The sequence below is a fragment of the Mastigoproctus giganteus genome, chromosome 5 (genome assembly GCF_048544385.1).
Source record: "Mastigoproctus giganteus isolate SK-2022 chromosome 5, ASM4854438v1, whole genome shotgun sequence".
Taxonomy (NCBI): domain Eukaryota; kingdom Metazoa; phylum Arthropoda; class Arachnida; order Uropygi; family Thelyphonidae; genus Mastigoproctus; species Mastigoproctus giganteus.
In genome coordinates, this window is record NC_143579.1 from 158,432,580 (window position 1) to 158,456,534 (window position 23,955).

The following is a 23,955-nucleotide window of genomic DNA, read 5'->3' on the forward strand; positions in this document are numbered from 1 at the left end:
CGGAATATCCTCCAAGCTTTGTTTTGAGCCTATTTTGCTGTTGTGCATTGGGAATTCTAACATGGCTTGGGAAAAGGTGGAAACCAGGCAGATGTTTTCGGTATGGTATTGGCAGCTGCATGGACGATATTTTCTGTGATGTACGTGATTCCATCATTGATAGGCTCCTGACTGACTGCATTAAGGTCAAAATTTGCCGGATGTTGGAAGTCATTCCAGTCAGCCTGAACAGTCTTCCACCATGGTAACCTGAAGGAAAGACACTGTCTCCCACTGTATAAGCAGGTTATCACAGGGAAGTGATCACTTCCATATGGGTTCCCCTCCACTTTCCAAGTCAGTGAAGGGAGTAGAGAGAGGGGGAGCAGATAGAAAGATCAATGGCAGAAAATGTACGGGTAGGCATGTGGAAGAATGTGTTGGTTTCACTACCCCGCAGGTTGTTATGTCCAATCAAATCCCCTAGAAGTAAGAAAGGGGGAGGCAACTGTGTTACAAGATCATCAAGGTCTTCCTGGGAGATGTCAGTCCCAGGTAGCAAATAAATTGAACAGACGGTTAATAGGTTGGTTGGTTGGTTGGTTGTTGGGTTTTATTGGCGCATTAGCAACTGTGGCTATAACGCGCCAAAACCAGGTGATATATAAAACTTTTAATTTCACTGACCTAATTACTTAGGCCACCATGTCGAGATATAAAATAACAACGGTATAAAATGTAAAAAAGATAAATCAATAAAGAAATAACAATAACATGTAAATTTTAAATACAAGTAAAAACCTTTATTGATTTAAAATAGCTAAAAACAGAAGACATTATCCGACAATTGTCATTGTCGGATAAAATCTGACTGAGTGTATACAGCTCAGTCAGAAGATTAAAAGTGGTAAAACGGATATTGCTAAAATCAGGCCAGTCAACTAAAATGTGTCTAATTGATAAAATTGTGCCACAGGACTCACACATAAGAGGGTCATGAGCCCTCAGCAAAAACGAATCGGTCAAATGACTATGTCCTATGTGGGTCCAGGCAAGAACAACTTCCTCCTTACGATTCCTGCGCAGACTAGACTGCCACGGTTCAATTACAGGCTTTATACGATGTAATTTATTCGTAGTCTGTCTATTCCACGAATTGTGCCATTGGGAGTGTATTTTTTGCCGGTAGTCTGTTTAGGGGACTGACAGGCAGCGATTATTATTGGGAATTGCTTATTTGGCTGAGGTGTCAGCCAAATCATTTCCCGTAATCCCAATGTGGCTGGAAACCCAGCAGAAGCGGATATCATAAGCCTGTAACACACTGAGAGTTGGAATATAAAATGAACCGTTGGTATTGGCATTTACTAATGTGATCCAAGGCTAACTCTATAGCGCGCAGTAACTCTGAATGCAGCATATTTACTGCTCTGCAGTAAATATGCTGCGTTCAGAGGGAATCTGCTCCGATGTAGCGGTGTCGGTAAAGACAGCAGCAGATCCCACATATGATTCCGACTTCGAACTGTCTGTGTAAACTGGCGCGAATTCAGAATGTTTAGTTCGGTGTGCTGAATAAAGCTGCAGGTAGACAGATGATGGAGTGTCCGACTTTCCACAATTTCTAAGGGACAAGTCATATGCCAGGAGATGAGCATGCCAGTGTGGAAGGGGTTGCTTTGGTGTTTGGGCAACCTTGTCTACCTTGATATTAAGTTCTTTGAGTAGCTCTAGGAGACGAATACCAAAAGGACGATTGGCAGTCTTACGTGTGTTGTTCAAATCTTCCCATCGTGGCTCAAAAACGAATGACCATGTAGGATGGTCTGGCAGGGATTTCAGTTTTAAAGCGTACATTAGAGACAACTGCTTACGTCGAAGCGATAATGGCGGTTCGTTTGCTTCAACCTGAAAGGAAGACACGGTCCCCCACTGTGTAACGAGGTTATCACAGGGAAGTGATCACTTCCGTATGGATTCTCCTCCACTTCCCAAGTGAGTGAAGGGAGTAGAGAAGGGGAGCAGATAGAGAGATCAATGGCAGAAAATGTACGGGTAGGCATGTGTAAGAAGGTATTTGTTCCAGTATTTAGAATGGAAAGGTCATTGTCATTTAGCGTACGCTCTATGACTCGTCCCCTTCCATTGATGTTAGCACTACCCCACAGGGGGTTATGTCGATTAAAATCTCCGAAAAGTAAGAAAGGGGGAGGCAACTGCGATACAAGATCATCAAGGTCTTCCTGGGAGATGTCAGTCCCAGGAGGCAAATAAATAGAGCACACAGTTAATAAAAATCCCACTGTCAGGCGAATTGCAACAGCCTCAATGCTGGTTGTAATTAGCAAGGGCTGAACTGGGGTCTGATTATTCACAAGGATAGCCACTCCTCCATGAGCAGGACCATCCGCAATTCTATCCTTATGAAAGATTGTGATGTTATGCATTGTGGGATCATCATTTGCCTTTAGATAAGTCTCCTGCAAGCAAAAGCACACTGGCTCGTGCTTTTGCAGGAGGGCCTTGATGTCATCAGTATTTCGCCGGAATCCACGACAATTCCATTGTAGGAATTTAGCCATTACTTTGGCTTGGTGGGTCCGTCAAGCGGCTTCCGAGATGCTGAGGGCTTACTTTTGTTAGTCTTGGATTTATCTGTTATGGGGAAGAATGGACGCTGTCCCGTGTCCATTTCTTACTCCGCAAAGAGTTCCGAGACTGATTCATCCCGTACCTCCTTGTTCTCTACATCCATTGTTTCTGTTATTACTGGAGGCTCTTTAGCACTTGGTTTTGGTAGTGGTGGAGCACTAGGAGGTATGGATATAGGAGTGGCAGCTGACTGTTTTTTTGGTGGGCTTCTGTGAACTCAATAAATAGCGTGCAATCGGAGTGAATGACTCTCTTGGTGGTATAGTGATCTCAGTTTATGTTCCGATAGTGCACTTAGCAGAAACCTTCTGAGCATATGAAGGTTTCCTGCTATTTATTGGTTGGATAAGTTTTCTGGCCTCTGGGTAGGAGATATTCAGCTCTGTTTTTAACTTTTAGATCTCTTTTTCATCCTTCCACCGCTGGCATGCTCTAGAGTAGGCGGTGTGCTCTTCTTGGCAATTGACAAAGATCGGTTTTGGAGCTGAACATTCCATGCTCTCGTGGTCTTTAACATCACATCGAGCACAGGCAGGGTTACCACGACAAGATGTTTGTGAGTGGCCGTATTTTTGGCATCTAAAACACCGCAGTGGGTTTGGGATATAAATCCTCACTGGGCAGTTTAGATAGCCTGCCTTGATGGAACTTGGAGGCCTTGGGGTGTTAAATGTTAGGATGAGAACTCGAGTAGGGACGAGATTACCTTCCTTCCGCATTGATATTCTCTTGACAGCTGTCACTCCTTGGTCTTTTAGTTCAGAGCAGATCTCTTCTTCAGAGACAGGAAGAAGATCCCACTCTGATATGACACCTCATGAAGCGTTCAAAGTTTTGTGGGGTGTTACATCGATTGGTATTCCCCCTATGGAGGAGGTCGCGTTTAACAGTCTTTCTGCTTGCTTTGTGTTTGAAGCTTTGAGTAAAAGATCGCCAGAATGCAGTCGTTTTACGGATTTTGGTGATCCTGCCAACCCTTCTAATCCTTTCTGGATGAAGAACGGTGACATCTTCCCAATTGACTGCTCTCCAGTGGAATGGAGAATGAGGAAAAGCGGTGTCACTGATGGTGGTGGTGTATCCTCAGTCCTGGCTCTTTTTTCAGAGGTGTTTTCTATGTCATCATCTCGAATAGGTAGGGGCCTTGTTGGGGCTCCAGAAGAAGAAGGATTTATATTACTCATAGGAGTAAGATAAAAATTTCTGATGCCCTAAGTACCTCACCCAACACGGAGCCCTACGAGGGGACGCCAATCGTGAACTAGCAGGTACTGCGTACACGAATGGGATGCCAAGTTAGCCTAGAGGCACTATACCCACATTTCCAATAAGCCTTGATCCTGTCCCAGGACCAAAGGGAGGGAGACATATTGGAACGCAGTTGACCCTAGTAGTAAGAACCACCCACTGATTGTTCCCAGTCGATCCGGTCCGGGACCACCCGTATTGTCGAAGCAGGGTCCAAAGTGGTGTATTAAGGCTGGGCCCCTCAACCACCAGGATCCCCCTTTCCGAATTCCACGGGTCGCAGCGCACGGCTGCACACGCCGGATTCCAAAGATGTAACCCTGGAACCAAGGTATGGGCGTTAGATCCCAGTGATGCTAATCTGGAAAACCTGCAGCATCACTGGGAGATCCCCTCACCACGTACAGGTGCCCACGTCGAGGGACTTGAATTAGATTACTAACTATTTTTGCAAAATGAGTGGAGCGCTTATGAAAATATTTCTAGAGGAAAGTCCCCCATCCCCACCTCTCTTCAATTTATGGCTTGTTATTCTATATCAGGATACCACTTGTAACCCCGTTTGTAAAAAAAAAGAGTGTGAGCCTGGTCCAAGAACATTGGACATCACTTCAGAATGTTTGTAAACTGCTTGAACTCTATGGCTGGTTTATTTGTTTTGAAAATTAAATAAATAAATAAAAAAAAACAAAAAAACAAGTTTCTGGAAGAGAAAACTATGTAATCTTCAACTTGCAGTGACTAATTTGACCATTACGTGAAGAGAAGCCTGCTCTTATCCACGTGAATAAAATTTAGGCATAACCCAAATGGTGTGGAAAAACGATTCTAGCTGTTGTGTTGTGATAAGCTGTGGAGGCATACCCCAGCCTGGGAGGAGGGAATATAAGTAAAGTAAGGGTTAGAATTATCAAATACTCCCTGCACGGGATGAATATTATGAATTATTTACTTCACTGAAATGAGTTTAGGGAACTTTTTTTTTTTTTTTGTGAAGAACAAGTTCTTCATGGTCCTTATAGCCTTATTTCATTGATCAATAAAAAGCAACATCTAAAAAATATTTTCCCTTATCTTCCTTCCCCCCACTATATATAAAATTAAAGATTATAACTGCTAGTTTTATTCTTAAAATGGTTGTGTGTGGAAATATGTACACAACGAAGCACCTACAACGATGCTCCATAATACACACACACACACACACACACACACACACACACACACACACACACACACACACACACACACACACACACACACTCTCCTTGACTATACGTCATCACAATTTCACATAAGGCAACATACAAAAAAAAGCAAAAGCTTTTTTTTGTATGTTGCCAAACATACAAAAAAAAGTTTTTTTGTTGCCATAAGGGCAACAAAAAAAGTTTCCAACAAAGTAAGCTAACTATACTTCATAAAAAGAAAAATTCAGATAAAGTAACATAAAAAAAAAAAAAAAAAAAAAAATCCAGAAGTTTATTTTTTTTTTTTACCTATCTTTTTTAAATTTTTTAAAAAAAATCCTGATTTGATTTTTCACAATAATTTTACCCTATAATGCTGGGCAATAAAGCAAAAATAAAAAGAAATTTATTTTTAAAACCACTTATGCACAAAGATTCGTTAAGAAAATCATTCCCCAGAGCCTACCTATAAGTCAGGGGTGACCAACAAATCGATCGCAGCTTCAATTCCGGTCGATTGTGGCTTTAATTTGGGTCAATCACAGAACTTCAATGCACTCCTGATGGTCAATTCATCAAAGTCGCATTTTTAAGCTCATATCAATAACAGATGGAACTAAGGCAACGACGGGGCATCTTAACAGATTCATCGCATTGTGCCATGATGAATTCCCAGATTTTTTGAGTTACCATGGTATCGTCCACCAAGTGTTAGCTAGCAAAAAATTAAATACTAAAAATGTTATGGAAATAGCTTTCAAAATCGTAAATTCCATCCGAAAACAATTTCTCCAAAGGAGACTTTTCAAAACACAACTCAATGAAAGAACCAGATTTGATATTACACACAGATATGAGGTGGCTGAGTCGTTGGAGTAAGTTTCTACAGAAATTTCGAACTTTGCTGAGTGAAATTAAAAAATTTGTTGATCATAGGGGAGATGATTATCAACAGCTACAAGATACGGAGTGGTTGTGTGATCTAGCTTTTTTGTCAGATTTTAAGTGATCTGAATTTGGAAAAAAATAAAAATGTCGGTGACATGATTAGTAGTATTTCTGCATATAAATATTAAATTTTTGGTAATGGCTAAGGATCCCAAAGAAAAAAAAAAAAAAAAAATCGATCATTTTCAAATATGCAAGATCATTTGCAAAAATATCCTGTTTTTTATTTAATAATGAGAAATATGTTTCTGAAATCTGCAGACATTGTTCAATATATTTTTTATCCATTTAATGTCGACTTAGATAAGAAACAAACTGCAGAAAAAAATCACTGTGATTTTTCACATGGAGAAATTATTACATTGTGAAAAGATATCTTCCTAAAAGCCAGATCATCAGAAAAAGACTTTTGGAAATATGTTTGCCGAGAAAAGTGCCCAAATGTAAAAAAATACAGTAAACTTTTAAATTTCTGTTTTGATTCCACACATTTATGTGAATCGGCCTTTTCGCATTTGAAACGAACAAAGATGAAGAATCGCTCTACTCTTACGGACATGCATACATAAGATTCTTTACGGTTGGCCTTATCACAGTATATCCCCGTTTTTGAAAGCTTGGCAGATGACATGAAGACAAAAACTTCACATAAATTAAAAATTTATAAACAACATTTTTCGATACGTCTTGATTAGCTTTTCTTAACCATGTGCAATAAAATTCTTGAGATGGTTGATCGTGGCACATTTTGAAGAAAAAATGTAGATCACATCACAAATTAAATTGGCTACCCCTACCATAAGTGATTACAGGGAGCCCTACACATTTGAGAAACTCCATCATGAAAAAGTTAAGAATGTGAACATTTTTAACCTACCTGGCATGAATTATTAGCGCTGTTCTACAAACTAGAACCTTTCCTGGAAGATATAGAGATTATTTGTTGCAGCTACAGCGATAACATTTTCCTGAGGGTGCCATGCTGTGTGTAAAATCTTCCTGTTGAAATCTAAGCAGTCTACACTGATTTCATCTTTTTTCCTTTTTCCACCTGTACATACCTAAAATAGAGATAAAAGGTTAAGCAAATATTACTGATTAAAATAGAAAACCATAGTAAAGGTTTCAAAACTGAAAGATAAATTGTTGTAGCTTAAAGTGAACAGAGCATCTATGGCTGACGAAATCTATCAAATATATTAATAACAGCAAAGAGGTTTTCAAATCTTTAGTAATAATACCGAGAGGACCCTTGTATTTTGGTAAAAAGCTCTTAAGAAGAGAGATGTGCAAATGATCTTTTCCTATTTACAAGGGTAGTTCAGAGGGTGAAGTGGGTAAATACAGACCTGTAAGTTTAAAGTCTGAGGCAGCAAAAGTAACAAACAGAGTCAATAGTTAACGAAGAAATGCAAGCTCATCTTGAGAGGAATAGTTTAAGTCAGACACAGTATGAAATTGTTAAAGGATGTCCTTACATGACAGATGCGATTAACTACTATGAATCCTCATTACCAAAGGAACCGGATTCAAACAATAAATTTGATGCACTTTATGATCTCAGTAAAACCTCTGATATTGTTGTACAATGTAAATGAATATGTATAAATTGGGGCAAGTTACCACGATGGATAATGGGATGGTTAAGTGTTAGCAGAAAGAGTAGTTATAAGCCACTGCTGATCTTCTTTGACCAATGATGCTGGTTGCTTGTTGTGGTGCATAAGCTGCTTTGGCTATAATGTGCCTATTTATTTATTATATAAAGAAATCCCATATTCTCGTACGGTCAAAAAAATCTGTAACCAAAAAAGATTAAAAACTCCACTTTTTTTGAGGAAATTAAAAAACCCGGAAAGATCTGCTTTGTCACCAATCAGATTCTCTAGCGTTACTGGTTTACGAAGATTAACCAGTGAAGCGAGTGCTATGCACTGCTGCTCCTGCCCACCTGGCTACTGGGGCGCCTAAATCTCATCTGGCCCGGAAGAACCATTGTGGGCTGTTTTAATGGCATGCAGAAGTTCAGAATATTGCAAAGGTTTGTAATATGGAAGAAGGTGGACAGAGTGAAAGTTAATAGCTTGCTTTTCTGTAGTGTTTTTAATTAGTTGGAATGATGTTGTACAGGATGCTGAGATTTCAGAAAAAGTATTGCCCAAAGCATTAGCAATATCTGAGGAACTGGATAGATTTTGCCCGTTCCAGGAAAGGAACGGTAGGACACCAGAAAGCTTTCTAACTTTTTTCCATATTATTTTGGTGTCAGTATTTGTCTTAATGCTCGATTGAAAATGTATCCAGGATTCATTCTTGGCTTGCCTTTGTATGAAATGTGCTTTTGCTCAAATTCTTATAATTAATGAGGTTGGCTGTGGTTGGATGTTGTCAAAATAAACTCCAGGCTTTATTTTTTGCTTTCTTTGCTTTTGCACTTTTGCAGTTATCATAATGCTCTTTGCCCGGAGGATTTGATAATGGCATTGTGTCTTTGGCCACTTTTAAGAGATGTGATGTGATGTGATGTAAGCTGTCACATTATCAATATGCTGGAGGCGGATTTTTTGTTCATCAAGAGAAATCAAGAACTGAAGTTTTGCCCAGTTTGCTCGGACAAATTTCCATTTCCTGCATGATTTAGTTGAAGGTGTCTGTGCTAATAGAAAGTTGCATACAATTGGAAAATGGTCACTGGCCATGGGATCATTTATAATGTATCATTCTATGGTTGGGACCAGTAGTGGAGAACAAATTGAGAGATCTATTGCTGAGGTTTGTTCATATGGAAGCTGTACATGATGTGTGTACCAGTATTTAGTTTTGTGAGATTTTGTGCCTCTAGAAAGCGTTCAATGAGTCGACCGCAACTATCTAGTTTAGGATCGCACCAAAGGAGCGATGCCCATTAAAACTCCCAGTATACAGACAGATGGAGGTATCTGCATGAAGAGATCTTCAAGATATTTTAAAGAATAATTATGGTTTGGTAGTAAGTAAATCAACACGTGTTATTGCCATATGAAGAGTTTATTGACACGTGTTATTGCCATATTATGCGTAGAGCAATAGCTTCTAATTCAGTCTGAAACAGTATATGTTTAGTTGGGATCTTTGAATTTATCAGAATTGCTACATCACCACGGGCAGCAACTATTGTATCACAATCTCTTCGATGAAGGTAAAAGTTCTTTATTGAAGGAGAAATTTGCGAGGTTTGGTTTCCAGAAGACAAATGGCAACTGGTGAATATTGGTTAATTAGGTCTTTAATATCATCTGTGTTGCAATGAAAGCCTCTGCAGTTCCTTTGTAAAATGCTATGCATCATTTTGGTTTAGCTGAGGATGATTCATCTGACTGTTTTTTATTTGAGGAGCATTTTTTCCGGTCTTTTTTTAGGAAGGTAGGGCGTCCAGTATCCATGGTGCCATTTACGTAAAGTTCTAGTATGGGTTCCTCATAATCTGAGTGTACATTTATTTTCATACTATTGCTGGATGATTCAGTTTTCTTGGTCTTTAGTTTTAAGTTTTTCTTTGTCATGTGGGACCGCCAGAATGACAGTTGGGATGCTGATTGGAGTGTTAGTTGCTTCGCTGGTTTTAGTTTGAGGTATGTCTTTTCCAGAGTTTGATAGCATACTTCTAAACCAGATTGCTAGAGATATGCTGGTTGGTATTGTTTCATCTGTTTGAGCTGCTGTTGCATGAGAGCTTCAAGTGTGAGATGCATAAGAACGGCTGGTCATAGCTGACATAACTTGCCTTCATGCCTCATGGTATGTGATTTTATGTTCAATTTTATATTTCTATTTTATATTTAAGTTTAGACAGCATCAGCCAAAAAAAAAAAAAAAAAAAAAAAAAAAAGAGTGACATTTCCAATACATTTACTCCAATAGTCTGCAAAGTTCTTCCCTGAATTTATTTAACTATCAACTTTCACACCAACAAATGGAAGGTTGTTCCAGAAATCAACTACCTAAAGGCTAAAGGCAAATTTCTGCACATCTATTCAACAACTGCCTTTCCTTATTTTCTTCCTTGTTTTCTACATTTCACATGATTTTAGAGAAGGCTGGATGAGTTTCTTTACAGTTAGGGCAAACAGGAGTTGAGGCTGAACAACCTGCTTGTGTAAGCTCCTTAGAACCACAAATAGGACATACAGCATCACCTCTGCATGCTCGCTGGGAGTGTCCGTATTTCTGACATTTAAAACAACAAATGGGATTAGGAATATAAGGCCGAGTTCTGCAGTTTAAATAGCCAGCTTTTACTGAGGATGGCAATTCTGGGGTGCTGAAAGTTAAAATTATGGATTCTGTTGGAACGAGATTTCCATCTTTTTTAGTCATTATACGTTTGGCACTGATTACTTTTTGATTACTCAGTTCTTGAAGTAATTCCTTTTCGGACACTGTAATTATGTCCCACTCTGTGATGACATCTTTGGATGAATTCAATGTATTGTGGGGAGTGACAGATATTGGCAAGTCTACCAAAAGTTGTTGTTTTGAGGTGGTTGTTTTAATCAAGAGGTCTCCAGATTATAGCCGTTTAACCATTTTTGGTGTCTCAGCAAAGGATTCCAAATATCTTTGGATAACAAAAGGTGATAGCTTGCTGACAGGCTGGGTGGAGAGAGAGAGAGAGAGAGAGAGAGAGAGAGAGAGAGAGAGAGAGAGAGAGAGTGTGTGTGTGTGTGTGTGTGTGTGTGTGTCACCAGAAAATTTGGTTTCTCATTGCACTGCACTTCACTTCGAAGTCTTTTGGGTTGATCAGTGTCACTGACATCAGACATTTCCGATCTTAGCTTGAAGGGTCCTAATGGCAGAAAATTATTCAAATCTATGCTTGCTCCTTTTAGCCCTGGGAGAGGAAGATCTTCTCTCAGGTTATCGGCCGTGCCACATGGAGGCAGGAGCAGTGCCAACCAGTGAACACTTTGTTGAGACCGTGTGACATGTGCATGTCACAAGATCTCAACTCCTGCTCTCCAAATTATTGCTGGCTGTTTATCCTGGGACTTATTTTTAATATACAGAGGACTGTCCTATAACATCAGAAAAGGTCATGTCACAGAATTTGAGGGAATATCCATCAATCCAGATGACCCTCCAAATGAGATGGATGCCGGTCTGAGAGGACTGATCAAGACCGGTCTGAGATTGATGTGTCTGGAGGGATGGACACTTCTTTCTGACATGCCACTGATTGGTGACTGCAAGTAGCAGAAGCATAAGTGCATTTTGGCATACTAATTAATTTTACCTCTTTTCATGCCTCTTGGTAGGAAACTTTATTTTCACTTTCATATTTTTGAATTTTTCCCCAACTTCCAGAATTCACAATCTTTGAAGTATGCTGGATGGCTGCCCTTGCAATTAGGACACTGCAGAGTTGGTGCCTTGCATTCTGTTTGTGTTTTGCACCCAGTTTGCACATATTGCATCTCCATGGCATGCCTGTCTGGGAATGGCCAAATTTCTGGTATTTAAAACATATTTGGGAGTTCGGGATGTATAGCTCAATGTGGCAGTTTAAATAAACTGCTTTGACTAAAGCTGGTAGGTTTGGAGAACTGAAAGTTAAAATTATACTCTGGGTAGGGACTAAGCTGCCGCCTTTTCGAATCCTAATCCTTTTTGCCTGAGTGACTTTTTCATCTTTAAGTTCAACTATTTCATCTTCAGGAACGTTCAATAAATCCCATTCAGTGATCACTCCCTTGGAAAAATTGAGTGTGGTATGTAGTGTGAATTGAACTAGGATTCCACTCAAGGATGTGAGCCTTAATAATTGTTCAACGTACAAAATTGGTGGTCTATATTAGTAAATCTCAGATTGGAGATATTTAACCATTTTTTGTGAACCTGCGGCATGATCGAGGTATCTCTGAATGATGAAGATGGGAGAGCTTGCCCACAGGTTGTGTTGAGAGAGAAAGTATTATCATCAGGAATGCTGGGTGATTCTTGTTTTCCAGTGTCTTTTCTCATTCTCTTTGAGAGAGAGAGAGAGAGAGAGAGAGAGAGAGAGAGAGAGAGAGAGAGAGTCATGGTTAGTTTCACGAATTTTCGCTTTGTTGAGAGCTCTTGGGCTCTAGACATGATTCTTTTAGCCTTAAGGGTTGGTTTCTTCTCCCCCAGGTTACCGGCCGTGCTATGTGGAGACAGGAGCAGTGCCACTAGTGACCAAATGGTTGCGGAAGTTAGTAGAGTTGGTCAGTAATAAATATAAAACTAAGAAAAGAAAGGTGGATTTCCTTTCTGGGTTCTTACTTTTGACCTTTAAAGCAAAGATGGTTGGTTGGTTGGGTTTTATTGGCGCATTAGCAACTAAGGCTATAATGCGCCAAAACCTTGTCATAGAAAAAGTAAAACTTTCGGTGACCTAATGAATTGGGTCACTAAGTCAGGATATAAAAACAAGTATAAACTGTAAAAGACAAATATCAGTAAACAAGTAACAAAAATAAGGTAGATTTTTTAAATATGAGTAAAAAGGTTTACTGATTTTAGAAAGCTAAAAATAGCAGACACATGGTCATTGTCGGATAAAATCTGACTGAGTGTATACGGCTCAGTTAGATGGTTAAAAGCATTAAAACGAGCATTTCTAAAACTGGTACAATCACATAAAATATGTTGAATGGATAAAATGGTGTCGCATTGCTCGCACATAGGAGGGTCATCAGCCCTCAGCAAAAAGGAGTGTGTCACATGACAGTGTCCTATGCGGAGCTGAGCAACAACAACTTCCTCTTTGCGATCCCTGCATAAGCTGGACCGACAAGGATGGATCACAGGCTTAATTCGACATAGTTTGTTTGTAGTAACCAGGCAATGACACGAATCTTGCCACTGAGATATTAGGTTGCTACGGATCACTTGCCTGTAGTCTGTATAGGGGACTAACAGGTCAAGATTATCCGTCAGGGCTGCCGATTTGGCTGCAGTGTCAGCCAAATCATTTCCTCCAATCCTGATGTGATTGGGGATCCAGCAGAAGCGGATATCGAATCCACTTACATAGAGGCTGTATATTATCTGAATTCGGGACAGGGTTGGATGATTAGTGCGTGACACCGCTGATAAAGCCGGTAGTGCACTCATTGAATCGGCATATATAATATACTGTTGGTAACGGTGTTTTATTATGTGATCTAGAGCTAACACTATAGCATGCAGCTCTGCAGTGTAAATGCTGCAGTCAAGGGGTATCTGTTCTGATATGATATCATGTGGAAAAACAGCAGCAGATTCCACATACAATTCTGATTTCGAACAGCCTGTATAAACTGGCAAGAAGTCAGAATATTCCGCATAGTGTTGTGAATAGAGCTGAAGGTAGGCAGAAGCTGGAGTATTAGACTTCGTTGCAATCTTGAGCGAGAAGTCACATGCTGGTGTTTGTGCATGCCAGGGTGGAAGGGGCTCCTTTGGTGATCGAGCAACCTTGTCTACCGAGATGTTAAGCTCATCGAGTAACTCTTGGACATGAATGCCGAATGGGCGATTGGCGGTCCGTCGTGTGTTATAAAGATTTTCCCATCGTGGCTCGAAAACGGATGTCCACGTGGGATGGTCTGGCAGGGACTTCAGCTTGAAGGCATATTGTAGAGACAACTGCATTTGCCGAAGCGACAAGGATGGTTCATTTGCTTCGACATACAGACTTTCGACAGGTGATGTTCTGAATGCACCAGTAGCAATACGAATGGCTTGATGATGGATGGGATCAAGCCAACGAAGAGCACTATTTCTGGCAGATGCATATACCTGAGACCCATAATCTAATTTTGAGCGTACAAGTGCACGGTATAGACATAGTAGAGTGCATCGGTCTGCACCCCAAGAGGTAGAAGAGAGAGAGAGAGCGGAGAATGTTAAGCCCTCTCGTGCACTTTGTGTGTAGTTGACGAATGTGTTGGACAAATGTCAGCTTTTTGTCAAAAATAAGTCCCAGGAATTTCGACTCTGATACAACTGGAATGGTGCTTTGTCCAAGTCATAATTCAGGCTCAGGATGGAGGTTACGTTTGCGACAAAAATGGACGCAAACGGTCTTCTCCGGTGAGAACCTGAAACCATTGACCATAGCCAAGGAATTAAGACGGTCAATAGCTTGTTGCAGTTGTCTCTCAATAACCCTCATATTGCATGATTGAGAGAATATGCTGAAGTCATTGACATAGAGTGCACTGTTTATAGCTGGAGGAAGTTGTTCAGAAATAGAATTTATTTTAATGGAAAAAAGTGAGACACTTAAGACAGATCTGTGTGGTATACCCCTTCCTCTTGGCAAAAGGGCCGCAAATGGGAGGATCCTACACGAATTTGGAAATAACGGCAGGATAAAAATGGGGAGGTGACCTCTTGTAAAGGTCTTTTAAAATACCAAATCTCCAAGTTGTGTCGTATGCTTTTTCCATGTCAAAGACGATGAACACGAAATGTTCTCTCTATCCGAGATATCCGGATATCTCGGATAGATGTTTCCAGTCTAATTAAGTGTTCCAATGTGGACCTGTTTCTTCAGAAGCCACACTTAAAGCGGAAGAGAAGGTGATTCGATTCTAAATACCATACAAGACGAGCACTGACCATTCTCTCCAATATTTTGCACAGACAGATATTTTGGTCAGAGCAATAGGACGATAGTTTTTTGGACATTTAGGATCCTTTCCTGGCTTGGCAAAAGCAAGAATAGTTGCCTTGCGCCAGGTATCTGGAAAATGCTCTTCAAGAAAGATTCTGTTGTACAGGAAGAGCAGATGGTACATGGATTCTGGTGAAAGATGTTTGATCATTTCATAATGGATGTTGTCTGGTCCAACAGCGGGAGCCTTTGTACGGGCAAGTGCTGTTTTCAGCTGTGGTTAGTAAATGGCCCATTATAGGCATGGGAACCCTTCGATGTGAACTTAAGGGCCTGTTTTTCACTGCTGTGCTTTAAGACCAGAAACTCTGGGAAGTAAGATGATGTTGCAGAGATGTTAGAAAAAGTTTCCCCAAGAGCATTGGCTATTGCAGCAGATTCTGCAATAGTACATCCATTATATTCCAGGACCGATGAGGGATGTGCTGTGTATTTCCCCTTCATTTTACGAATGTTATCCCAGACCAACTTAGTACTAGTAGACTGAGTAATTGATGAAGTAAAGCAGATCCACGATTCCTTTTGACTCTGACGGCGGATGTAGCATGCTTAAAGGCTATAAGGTTGGTTGTGGTAGGATATCGGCAAAATATCCCGCACGTTTTATTTTGAGCCTTTTTCGCTGCTGTGCATTGTGAATTCCACCATGGTTTTGGAAACGAAGGAAACCGGGTGGGTGTTTTTGGAATTGTAGTTGCAGCTGCATGGACAATGTTTTCTATTATGTATGTGACTGCATCATTGATAGGCTCCTGACTGACCTCAGAGATGTCAAAATTTGCCAGGTGTTGAAAGGCATTCCAGTCACCCTGATCAAACTTCCACCGTGGTAACCTGGAAGGAAGACACGGTCTCCCATTGTGTAACAAGGTTATCACAGGGAAGTGATCACTTGCATATGGGTTCTCCTCCACTTCCCAAGTGAGTGAAGGGAGTAGAGAAGGGGAGCAGATAGAGAGGTCAATGGCAGAAAACGTATGGGTAGGCATGAGAAAGAATGTGTTTGTTCCAATATTTAGAAGGGAGAGATCATTGTCATTTAGCATGCGCTCTATGACTCGTCCCCTTCCATTAATGCTAGCACTACTCCAGAGAGTATTATGTCAATTGAAATCCCCGAGAAGTAAGAAAGGGGAATGCAACTGCATTACAAGATCATCAAGGTCTTCCTGGGAGATGTCAGTCCCAGGTGGCAAATAAATAGAGCACACGGTAAATAAGAATCCCATTGTAAGGCGAATTGGAACAGCCTCTACACTGGTTGTAATTAGCAAGGGCTGAACGGGAGTCTGGTTGCCCACAAGGATAGCAACTCCTCCATGAGCAGGACCATCCGCAATTCTATCCTCACGAAAAATTGTGATGTTAAGCATGGTGGGATCATCATTTCCCTTTAGGTAAGTCTCCTGCAAGCAAAAGCAAACTGGCTCGTGCTTTTGCAGGAGGGCCTTGATGTCATCAGTATTTCGCTGGAATCCACGACAATTCCATTGTAGGAATTTAGCCATTATTTCGGCTTGGTGGGTCCAACAGGCGGCTTCCGAGTTTCTGAGGGCTTACTTTTATCAGTCTTGGGTTTATCTCTTTGGGGGAAGTATGGACGCTGTCTGGTGTCCATTTCTTCCTCCACAAAGAGTTCCAGGACTAATTCGTCCGTTACCTCCTTGTCCTCTGCATCCATTGTTTCTGTTATTATTGGTTGCTTTTTTTTACCACTTGGTTTTGGTAGTGGTGGAGCACTAGGAGATGGCACCTCCGTAGCCAGGTGGGAAGGAGCAGCAGTGCGTAGCACACGCTTCTTGATTAGACCGGGGTTCGAGCCCATCACCACCAAATACGGAGGATGTGGAAAGGTCAGGAAATGACCACCGCATATCCCGCATATTAGTTGCTAATGCTCCTAAAAACCAAATAACAAACAAACAACAACAACAACAACTAGGAGATACAGATATAGATATAGGAGTGGCAACTGATTGTGTTTTTTTGGTGGGCTTTTGTGAACTCAATAAATAGCGTGCAATCAGAGCGAATGACTCTCTTGGTGGTATAATCATCTCAGTTTGTGTACCAATAGTGCATTTAGCAGAAACCTTCTCGGCATATGAAGGCTTCCCGCTATTTGTTGGTTGTATGCATTTTCTAGCTTCTGGGTAGGAGATGTTCAGCTCCGTTTTTAATTTTTGAATCTTCTTTTCGTCCTTCCACCGCTGGCATGCTCGAGAGTATGCAGGGTGCTCTCCTTGGCAATTAGTACAATTAGGCTTAGGAGCTAGACATTCCTTGCTCTCGTGATCTTTAGCACCACATCGAGCACAGGCAGGGTTACCACGACAAGATGTTTGTGAGTGGCCGTACTTTTGACATTTAAAACACTTCAGTGGGTTTGGAATGTAAATCCTCACTGGGCAGTTTAAGTACCCTGCCTTGATGGAACCTGGAGGCCGTGGGGTGTTACATGTTAGGATTAGAACTCGGGTAGGGACAAGATTCCCATCCTTACGCATGGATATTCGATTGACAGCTGTAACTCCTTGTTCTTTTAATTCAGAGCAGATCTCTTCTTCAGAAACGTGAAGAAGATCCCACTCTAATATGACGTGAAGAGTTCAAAGTTTTGTGAGGGGTTAAGATGATGGGTATTTCCCTTATAGATGTGGCTTTCAAAATTTTTTCGGCTTGATTTGAGTTTGATGCTTCAATTAAAATATCTCCAGAACGCAGCCGTTTTACGGATTTGGGTGAACCTGCCACCCCTTCTAATCCTTTCTGGATAAAGGAAGGTGACATTTTCCCAATTGACTGCTCTGCTGTGGAATGGAGAATGAGGAAAAGAGGTGTCACAGATGGTGTTTTCTCCTCAGTTCTGGCTCTTTTAGCAGAATTGCTGTCACTCTCATCTGACAATCGATTAGGTAGGGGCCTTGTTAGGGGCCCCAGAAGAAGGATTTAAATTACTCATAGGAGTAAGATAAAAATTTCAGATGCCCTAAGTATCTCACCCACCACGGAGCCCTACGAGGGGACGCCCACTCGTGAACTAGCAGGTACTACGTACACGAATGGGACGCCAAGTTAGCTGAGAGGCACCATACCCACGTTTCCAATAAGCCTTGATCCCATTCCAGGACCAAAGGGAAGGAGTCTTATTGGAACGCAGTTGACCCTAGCAGTAAGACCACCCGCTGATTGATCCCAGTCGGGCCGGTCCAGGACCACCCGTCTTGTCGAAGCAGGGACCAAAGTGGTGTATTAAGGTTGGGCCCCTCAACCACCAGGATCCCCCTTTCCGAATTCCATGGGTCGCGGGACACAGCTGCACACACCGGATTCCAAAGATGTAACCCTGGAACCAAGGTATGGGCGTTAGATCCCAGTGATGCTAATCTGGAAAACCAGCAGCATCACTGGGAGGTCCCCTCACGACATACAGGTGCCCACGTCGAGGGGCCTTTAAAGCAAAGAACCAGTTCTCGTAAACAAAAGATAAGATCACACTACAAAAGGAAGAAAACCATATCATTTTGGGAGAACACTCTACACTTGAAGGAAAAAAATCGCTTGTTACTATCACTTGGGCCTCCATTCTCCGGATGGATGCCAAGAATGGCTTCATCTTGACTGGAAATTTCAGTGGTATTCATAAAGAAGGAATAAGTGTGTTTCTACTTAACAGAATCTGTGATTTTTTTTTTCTGTTTGGACAGGGCCTTACAGGAGTTGTATGAGCAGCAGGTGGTATTAAGACTGGTGCATTGTTACTCCTATTTGCAGTCTGTTCTTTTGAGGATTGAGGTGTAGAAGAGAGCAAAGATCAAGCATATGCAGAAATTGAGATGCTGCAGAATTGATGTATCAGTTTGAACTGATATTGAATGAAATCTTTGGGAAACTTCAGCAGATATGTCTTGGATTATGTTTTTGTAACTGTTTCTTTGCATCTGAATATGAAACTTTATTTTCTATCTTGTATTTCTGGATTTTCTTTCTTTGTATTTCTATTGCTCATAAGTTTTATAGAAGGCTCGGTGGTTGCCTTTACAAAGTGAAGACTGGGCAACAGTCAAATTGGGCATGATCCTTTGATCCAGAGTTTGGACATGCTAGGTCACCTCAGTAGGCCATTTGAGTGTCCAGAATGGTGATACTTATAACTAATTGGATTCCGACTGTAAGGATGAATCACATTCATTGCATACAGCTGGAATCTAATTAGTTATAAGTATCAGCAATTCGGCAAAATCCGGCTTTCAGTGAATAAGCTGCCATCTTTCTTCAGCATAATTCTTTCTGCCTGTCTAACCTTCTGATCATGCAGTTTCTAGAAAATTTCCTTCGGTGAGACATTCATGAAATTACACCTTTACACCTAAGTATGGCATGTAAGAACACTTAACTGGAATTTTACCAAATCAGGTGAGTCTGAGAAGGGTTTGGTTTGGTTGTTTTGGGTTCTATTGGTGCATCAGCGACTAAGGCTATAATGCACAAGAACCAGGTCAAGTAAAAGAAAAGATTCATATTTCAGCCACCTAAAAAATTAGGTCACTACATCAAGATGTATAGAAATAAGGATATGTAAAAAGTTTATAAAGACGGTAACTTTTAAATATGTGTAAAAATATTTAAACATTTTAAATAGCTAAAAATAGCTGATAAATTTGCATTTTCGGATAAAATCTGACTGAGTGTTTGAGGCTCAGTCAGATGGCTAAAAGCAGTAAAATATAACAACGTTCGTGCCTGTAAAGTGGGCACTCGGATAAAATATGTCTTACTGTTAAAAAGGTGTCACATTGCTCACACAAAGGAGTGTCATTCGCCCTCACCAGGGATAGTAATTGTTTGCGTGTCATTCGCCACCGGGATAGTAATCGTTTCCGTATTAATTGCCTGTAGTGTGTATAGGTGACTAAATAACTATGGTTCCTCTGGATTTGCGGTGATCTGGCTGCAGTGTCAGCCAGATCATTACCCTTGATCCCAGTGTGGCTAGGGATCCAGCAGAAACAGATATCAAAGAGAGAATGTAAAATCTGCTGAACCCGGGTCAGGAAACAATGAGGATTTTATTTCATCCCTGATAAAGCCTGTAATATACTTAAGGAGTCTGTGTACACCATAGTTGTGGAGTTGTGGGTACACCATAGCTTTGGTAGTTGTGGGTTTTTATGCAGTTCAGGGCTAATTCAATTGCATATAACCCTTCTTGCAAACTGTGGAAACTGGGCAGATGTTTTTGGAATTGTAGTTGCAGCTGCATGGACAATGCATTCTGTGATGCACGCCACTGCATCATTGATAGTCCCCTGGTTGACTGTATTGATGTCAAAGTCTACCAGATGTTGAAAGGCCTGATCAACCTTCAAAGTTGATCAGCCTGATCAACCTTCCACTGCAGTAACCTAAAAGGTAGACATGGCCTTCCGTTAATTAGACTGGTTGTCACAGGGAAGTGATCGCTTCCGTAGAGGTTCATCTCTACTTCCCAAGGGAGTGAAGGAAGGAGGGGGGGCATATAGTAAGATCAATGGCAGAGAACATACGGGTAGGCATGTGCAAAAAGGTATTAGTTCCGACATTTAGAAGAGAAAGTTCATTTTCACTGAGCATATGATCTATGACACATCCCTTTCCATTAACGTCAGCACTACCCCACAGGGTGTTATGTCCATTAAAATCGCCCAAGAGTAAGATAGGAGAAGGCAGATGCACAATGAGATCATCAAGGTCTTTCTGAGAGATGTTGGCTCCAGGTGGCAAATAAACCAAACAAACTGTTAGTAAAAACCCTACCGTAAAGAGAACTGCTACCGCTTTTATGTTGGTGGAAAGAGGAATATGTTGAAATGGGGTGTGGTTGCCCAGAAGAATAACAACACCCCCATGAGCAGGTCCATACCCAGTTCTGTCTCTTCGAATGATGGTAGTATTACGAAAGGAAGGGTTTTCGTTTATCTTCAAGTATGTCTCCTGAAAGCAAAAGCAAACTGGTTCATGCTTTTGCAGGAGGGCCTTGATGTCATCATTGTTTTTCCGGATTCCATGACAGTTTCATTGTAGGAATTTAGACATTATTTTGGCTTGGTGAGTGGCATCAAGTGGCTTCTGAGGTGCTGAGAGCTTACGTTTGTCAGTTTTGGATTTCTCTTTTTTGAGGAAGTATGGATGCTGTCCTGTGTCCATTTCTTCCTCTGCAAAGAGTTCCAAGACTGATTCATTCTGTACCTCCTTATCCTCTGTATCCATTGTTTCTCTTATTACGGGTGGCTCTTCCGAACTTTTTAGCTTTTCTTTACCACTTGGTTTTGGTAGTGGTGGAGCCACTAGGAGGTACGGATATAGGAGTGGCAGCAGACTGTGTTTTTTGGGTGGGCATTTGTGAACTCAATAAATAGAATGCAATCAGTGTGAATGACTCTCGTGGTGGTACGGTCATCTCAGTTTATGTACCGATAGTGCACTTAGCAGAAACCTTCTAGGCATATGAAGGTTTCCCGCTATTTATTGGTTGGATACGTTTTCTGGCCTCTGGGTAGGAGATATTCAGCTGTTTTCAATTTTTGGATTTCTTTTTTCATCCTTCCACCGCTGGCATACTCTGGAGTAGGCGGGGTGCTCTCCTTGGCAATTGACACAGACGGTTTTGAAGCTGAACATTCCTTGCTCTTGTGGTCTTTAACACCACATCGAGCACAGGCAGGGTTACCACGACAAGATGTTTGTGAATGGCCGTATTTTTGGCATTTACAACACCTCAGTGGGTTTGGGATATAAATCCTCACTGGGCAGTTTAGATAGCCTGCCTTGATGGAACTTATAGGCCGTGGGGTATTGAAGGTGAGGATAAGGACTTGAGTAGCGACGAGATTCCACTCCTTTCGTATCGATATTCTCTTGACAGCTGTCACTCGTTGGTCTTTCAATTCAGAACAGATCTCTTCTTCAGAAACACGAAGAAGGTCCCACTCTGATATAACACCTCGTGAAGAATTCAGAGTTTAGTGGGGGTTACGGTGATAGGTATTCTCCTTATGGATGTAGAGTTCATGATTTTTGCCGCTTGTTTTGTGGTGGAAGCTTCGAACAAAAGGTTGCCAGAACGCAGTCTTTTTACAGATTTAGGTGATCCCACCAACCCCTCTATTCCTTTCTGGATAAAGAAGGGTGACATCTTCCTAATTGACTGCTCTCCGATGGAATGGACAATGAGGAAGAGCAGTGTCACTGACGGTGGTGTATCCTCAGTTATGGCTCTTTTTACCAAGGTGTTTTCTGTGTTATGATCTCGATTAGGTAGGGGGCCTTGTTAGGGTCCCAGAAGAATTAGAATTTATAATACTTATAGGAGTAAGATAAAAATTTCCGATGTCCTAAATACCTTACCCACTATGGAGCCCCAAGAGCCCTACTCGTGAACTAGCAGGTACTGCGTACACGAGTGGGACACCAAGTTTGCACCATACCCACATTTCCAATAAGCCTTGATCCCGTCCCAGGACCAAAGGGAGGGAGACTTATTGGAACGCAGTTGACCCTAGCAGTAAGAACCATCTGCGGATTGATAGCAGTGGGGCCGGTCCAGGTTCACCTGTTTTGTCGAAGCAGAGGCCAAAGTGGTGTATTAAGGCTGGGCCCCTTAACCACCAGGACCCTCCTTTCTGAGTTTCCACGGGTTGCGGCGCACGGCTGCACACGGCGGATTCAACGATATAACCCTGGAACCAAGGTATGGGCGTTAAGATCCCAGTGATGCTAATCTGGAAGGCCAGCAGCATCATTGGGAGGTCCCCTTTCCATGTACAGGTGCCCATGTTGAGGGGTCTGAGAAGGGACTCAGAATGTTTGTGGCTGATGGTCTCAACCAGCAGGTGACAGATTTAAATCTTCACATTATTCTTGGGAACCATGCTATGCTCACAAGACATTTCTATATGAGAAATGGCGATAGACTGTCTATGGGCTAGTTTGTTGAAGAATGTGAAATCAACAAATTTGGACGTTCTACTCGGGGAGCATCCATCTTCAGTGTCTTCAGGTTGTTGAAGTCGTGGCTTGATGCAAATCCATGGAATTTGGTTTGACAGTCTTGACTAGTGGAAAGCTGTCAAAAGCAATGGTTTGATTCTTTTGGCCCTATGGATTAGCTTTATTACTCAAGTTTCTGACTTCATAACAGGAAGGCAGGAGCAGTGCCACAATGTAATCACGGGGGGTGAGTTTATTTGTTAGAAAAAGAAAGTTGGATTTCCTTTCTGGGCCTCTGCCTACTTCTTATAGTGCAAATTAGTATACAAGATGTGGCTATTAAATAACGACTGTTGCAATAAAATAAATATAATGAAAAATTTCATAACTTATAAGATATCCCCTTCAAAATAATTGCCTTGGGTTCGCCCACACTATTCCCCATGTTTTTTCCATGCACAGAAACATTTTTTTTTTTTTTTTAGCAAGTAGGGTTCATGTTCGCACACAGGGATTTGTTTTTTTGGCCAGAAACTGGCAAACTGGGGCACATTGTCATGATGCAGCATCCCACCACCTTTCCACAATTCAGGTCTCTTTCTTTGAATATTTTCATGCAATCTTGTCAGAACTTCAATGTGGTATGTTTGATTGACAGTCTAATTTTTGTGATGTATTCAGCCATAATTCCTTTAATAATAAAAAAAACAAGAAACATGGTTTTCATTTTTGATTGGCTACCTGCTTTTTTTTGTCTGGAGGAATGTCTTGTCTTCCTCTATTATTGACTGTCTTTTAGTTTGTGGGTTGTACTGGAATGGCAAACTTTCATTGCAGATAATTACAATACTATTTTAGTCTGCATTTTCAATTTATTTTTCAAAACAACTTCTCAAGAGTCTTCCCATTCTTTGATCTTCATTCAACATTTTTGTCACCATCTTGGCACGCACTTTTCTCATGCCTAAATTTTAGGTTAAAATTTAGTCAAACTGTTTCTTTGTGAACATTGAGTTCTGATGCAACAATTCTAATGCTTAAATGATGATTACTTCTGTCACTGTTCTTAGCTGGTCCACATTTTAATTAGTTTTCATGGATACCAGATGGCCCGTTTTTTCGTCTTCCACATTCTCTCTTCTTTCTAAAAATCGTTTATACTATTCAAACATGTGAGCTCTTGACATAGTATCTTCCCCATAAAATTGACATAACAACTTGTAACTTTCAGCTGGTGTTTTCGTTAGTTCTGTTAAATATTTGAGGTGGATTTGTTATTTGATACTTTTGTCTGTCTTTTTTCCGGAA

General features: G+C 41.1%; 1 protein-coding gene across 2 annotated transcripts in view; it reads right to left on the reverse strand.

The window, feature by feature from the left end:
- tws (protein phosphatase 2 regulatory subunit tws) overlaps positions 1-23,955 on the reverse strand; it is a 533,883-nt gene that overhangs the window by 24,774 nt on the left and 485,154 nt on the right. For both annotated transcript variants that reach the window (XM_090373490.1, XM_090373489.1), the window contains one exon: positions 6,895-7,078. In XM_090373490.1, the coding sequence (XP_090229616.1) occupies positions 6,926-7,078 (153 nt within the window). In that variant the 3' untranslated portion in view covers positions 6,895-6,925. The remainder of the gene's footprint in view (positions 1-6,894; positions 7,079-23,955) is intronic.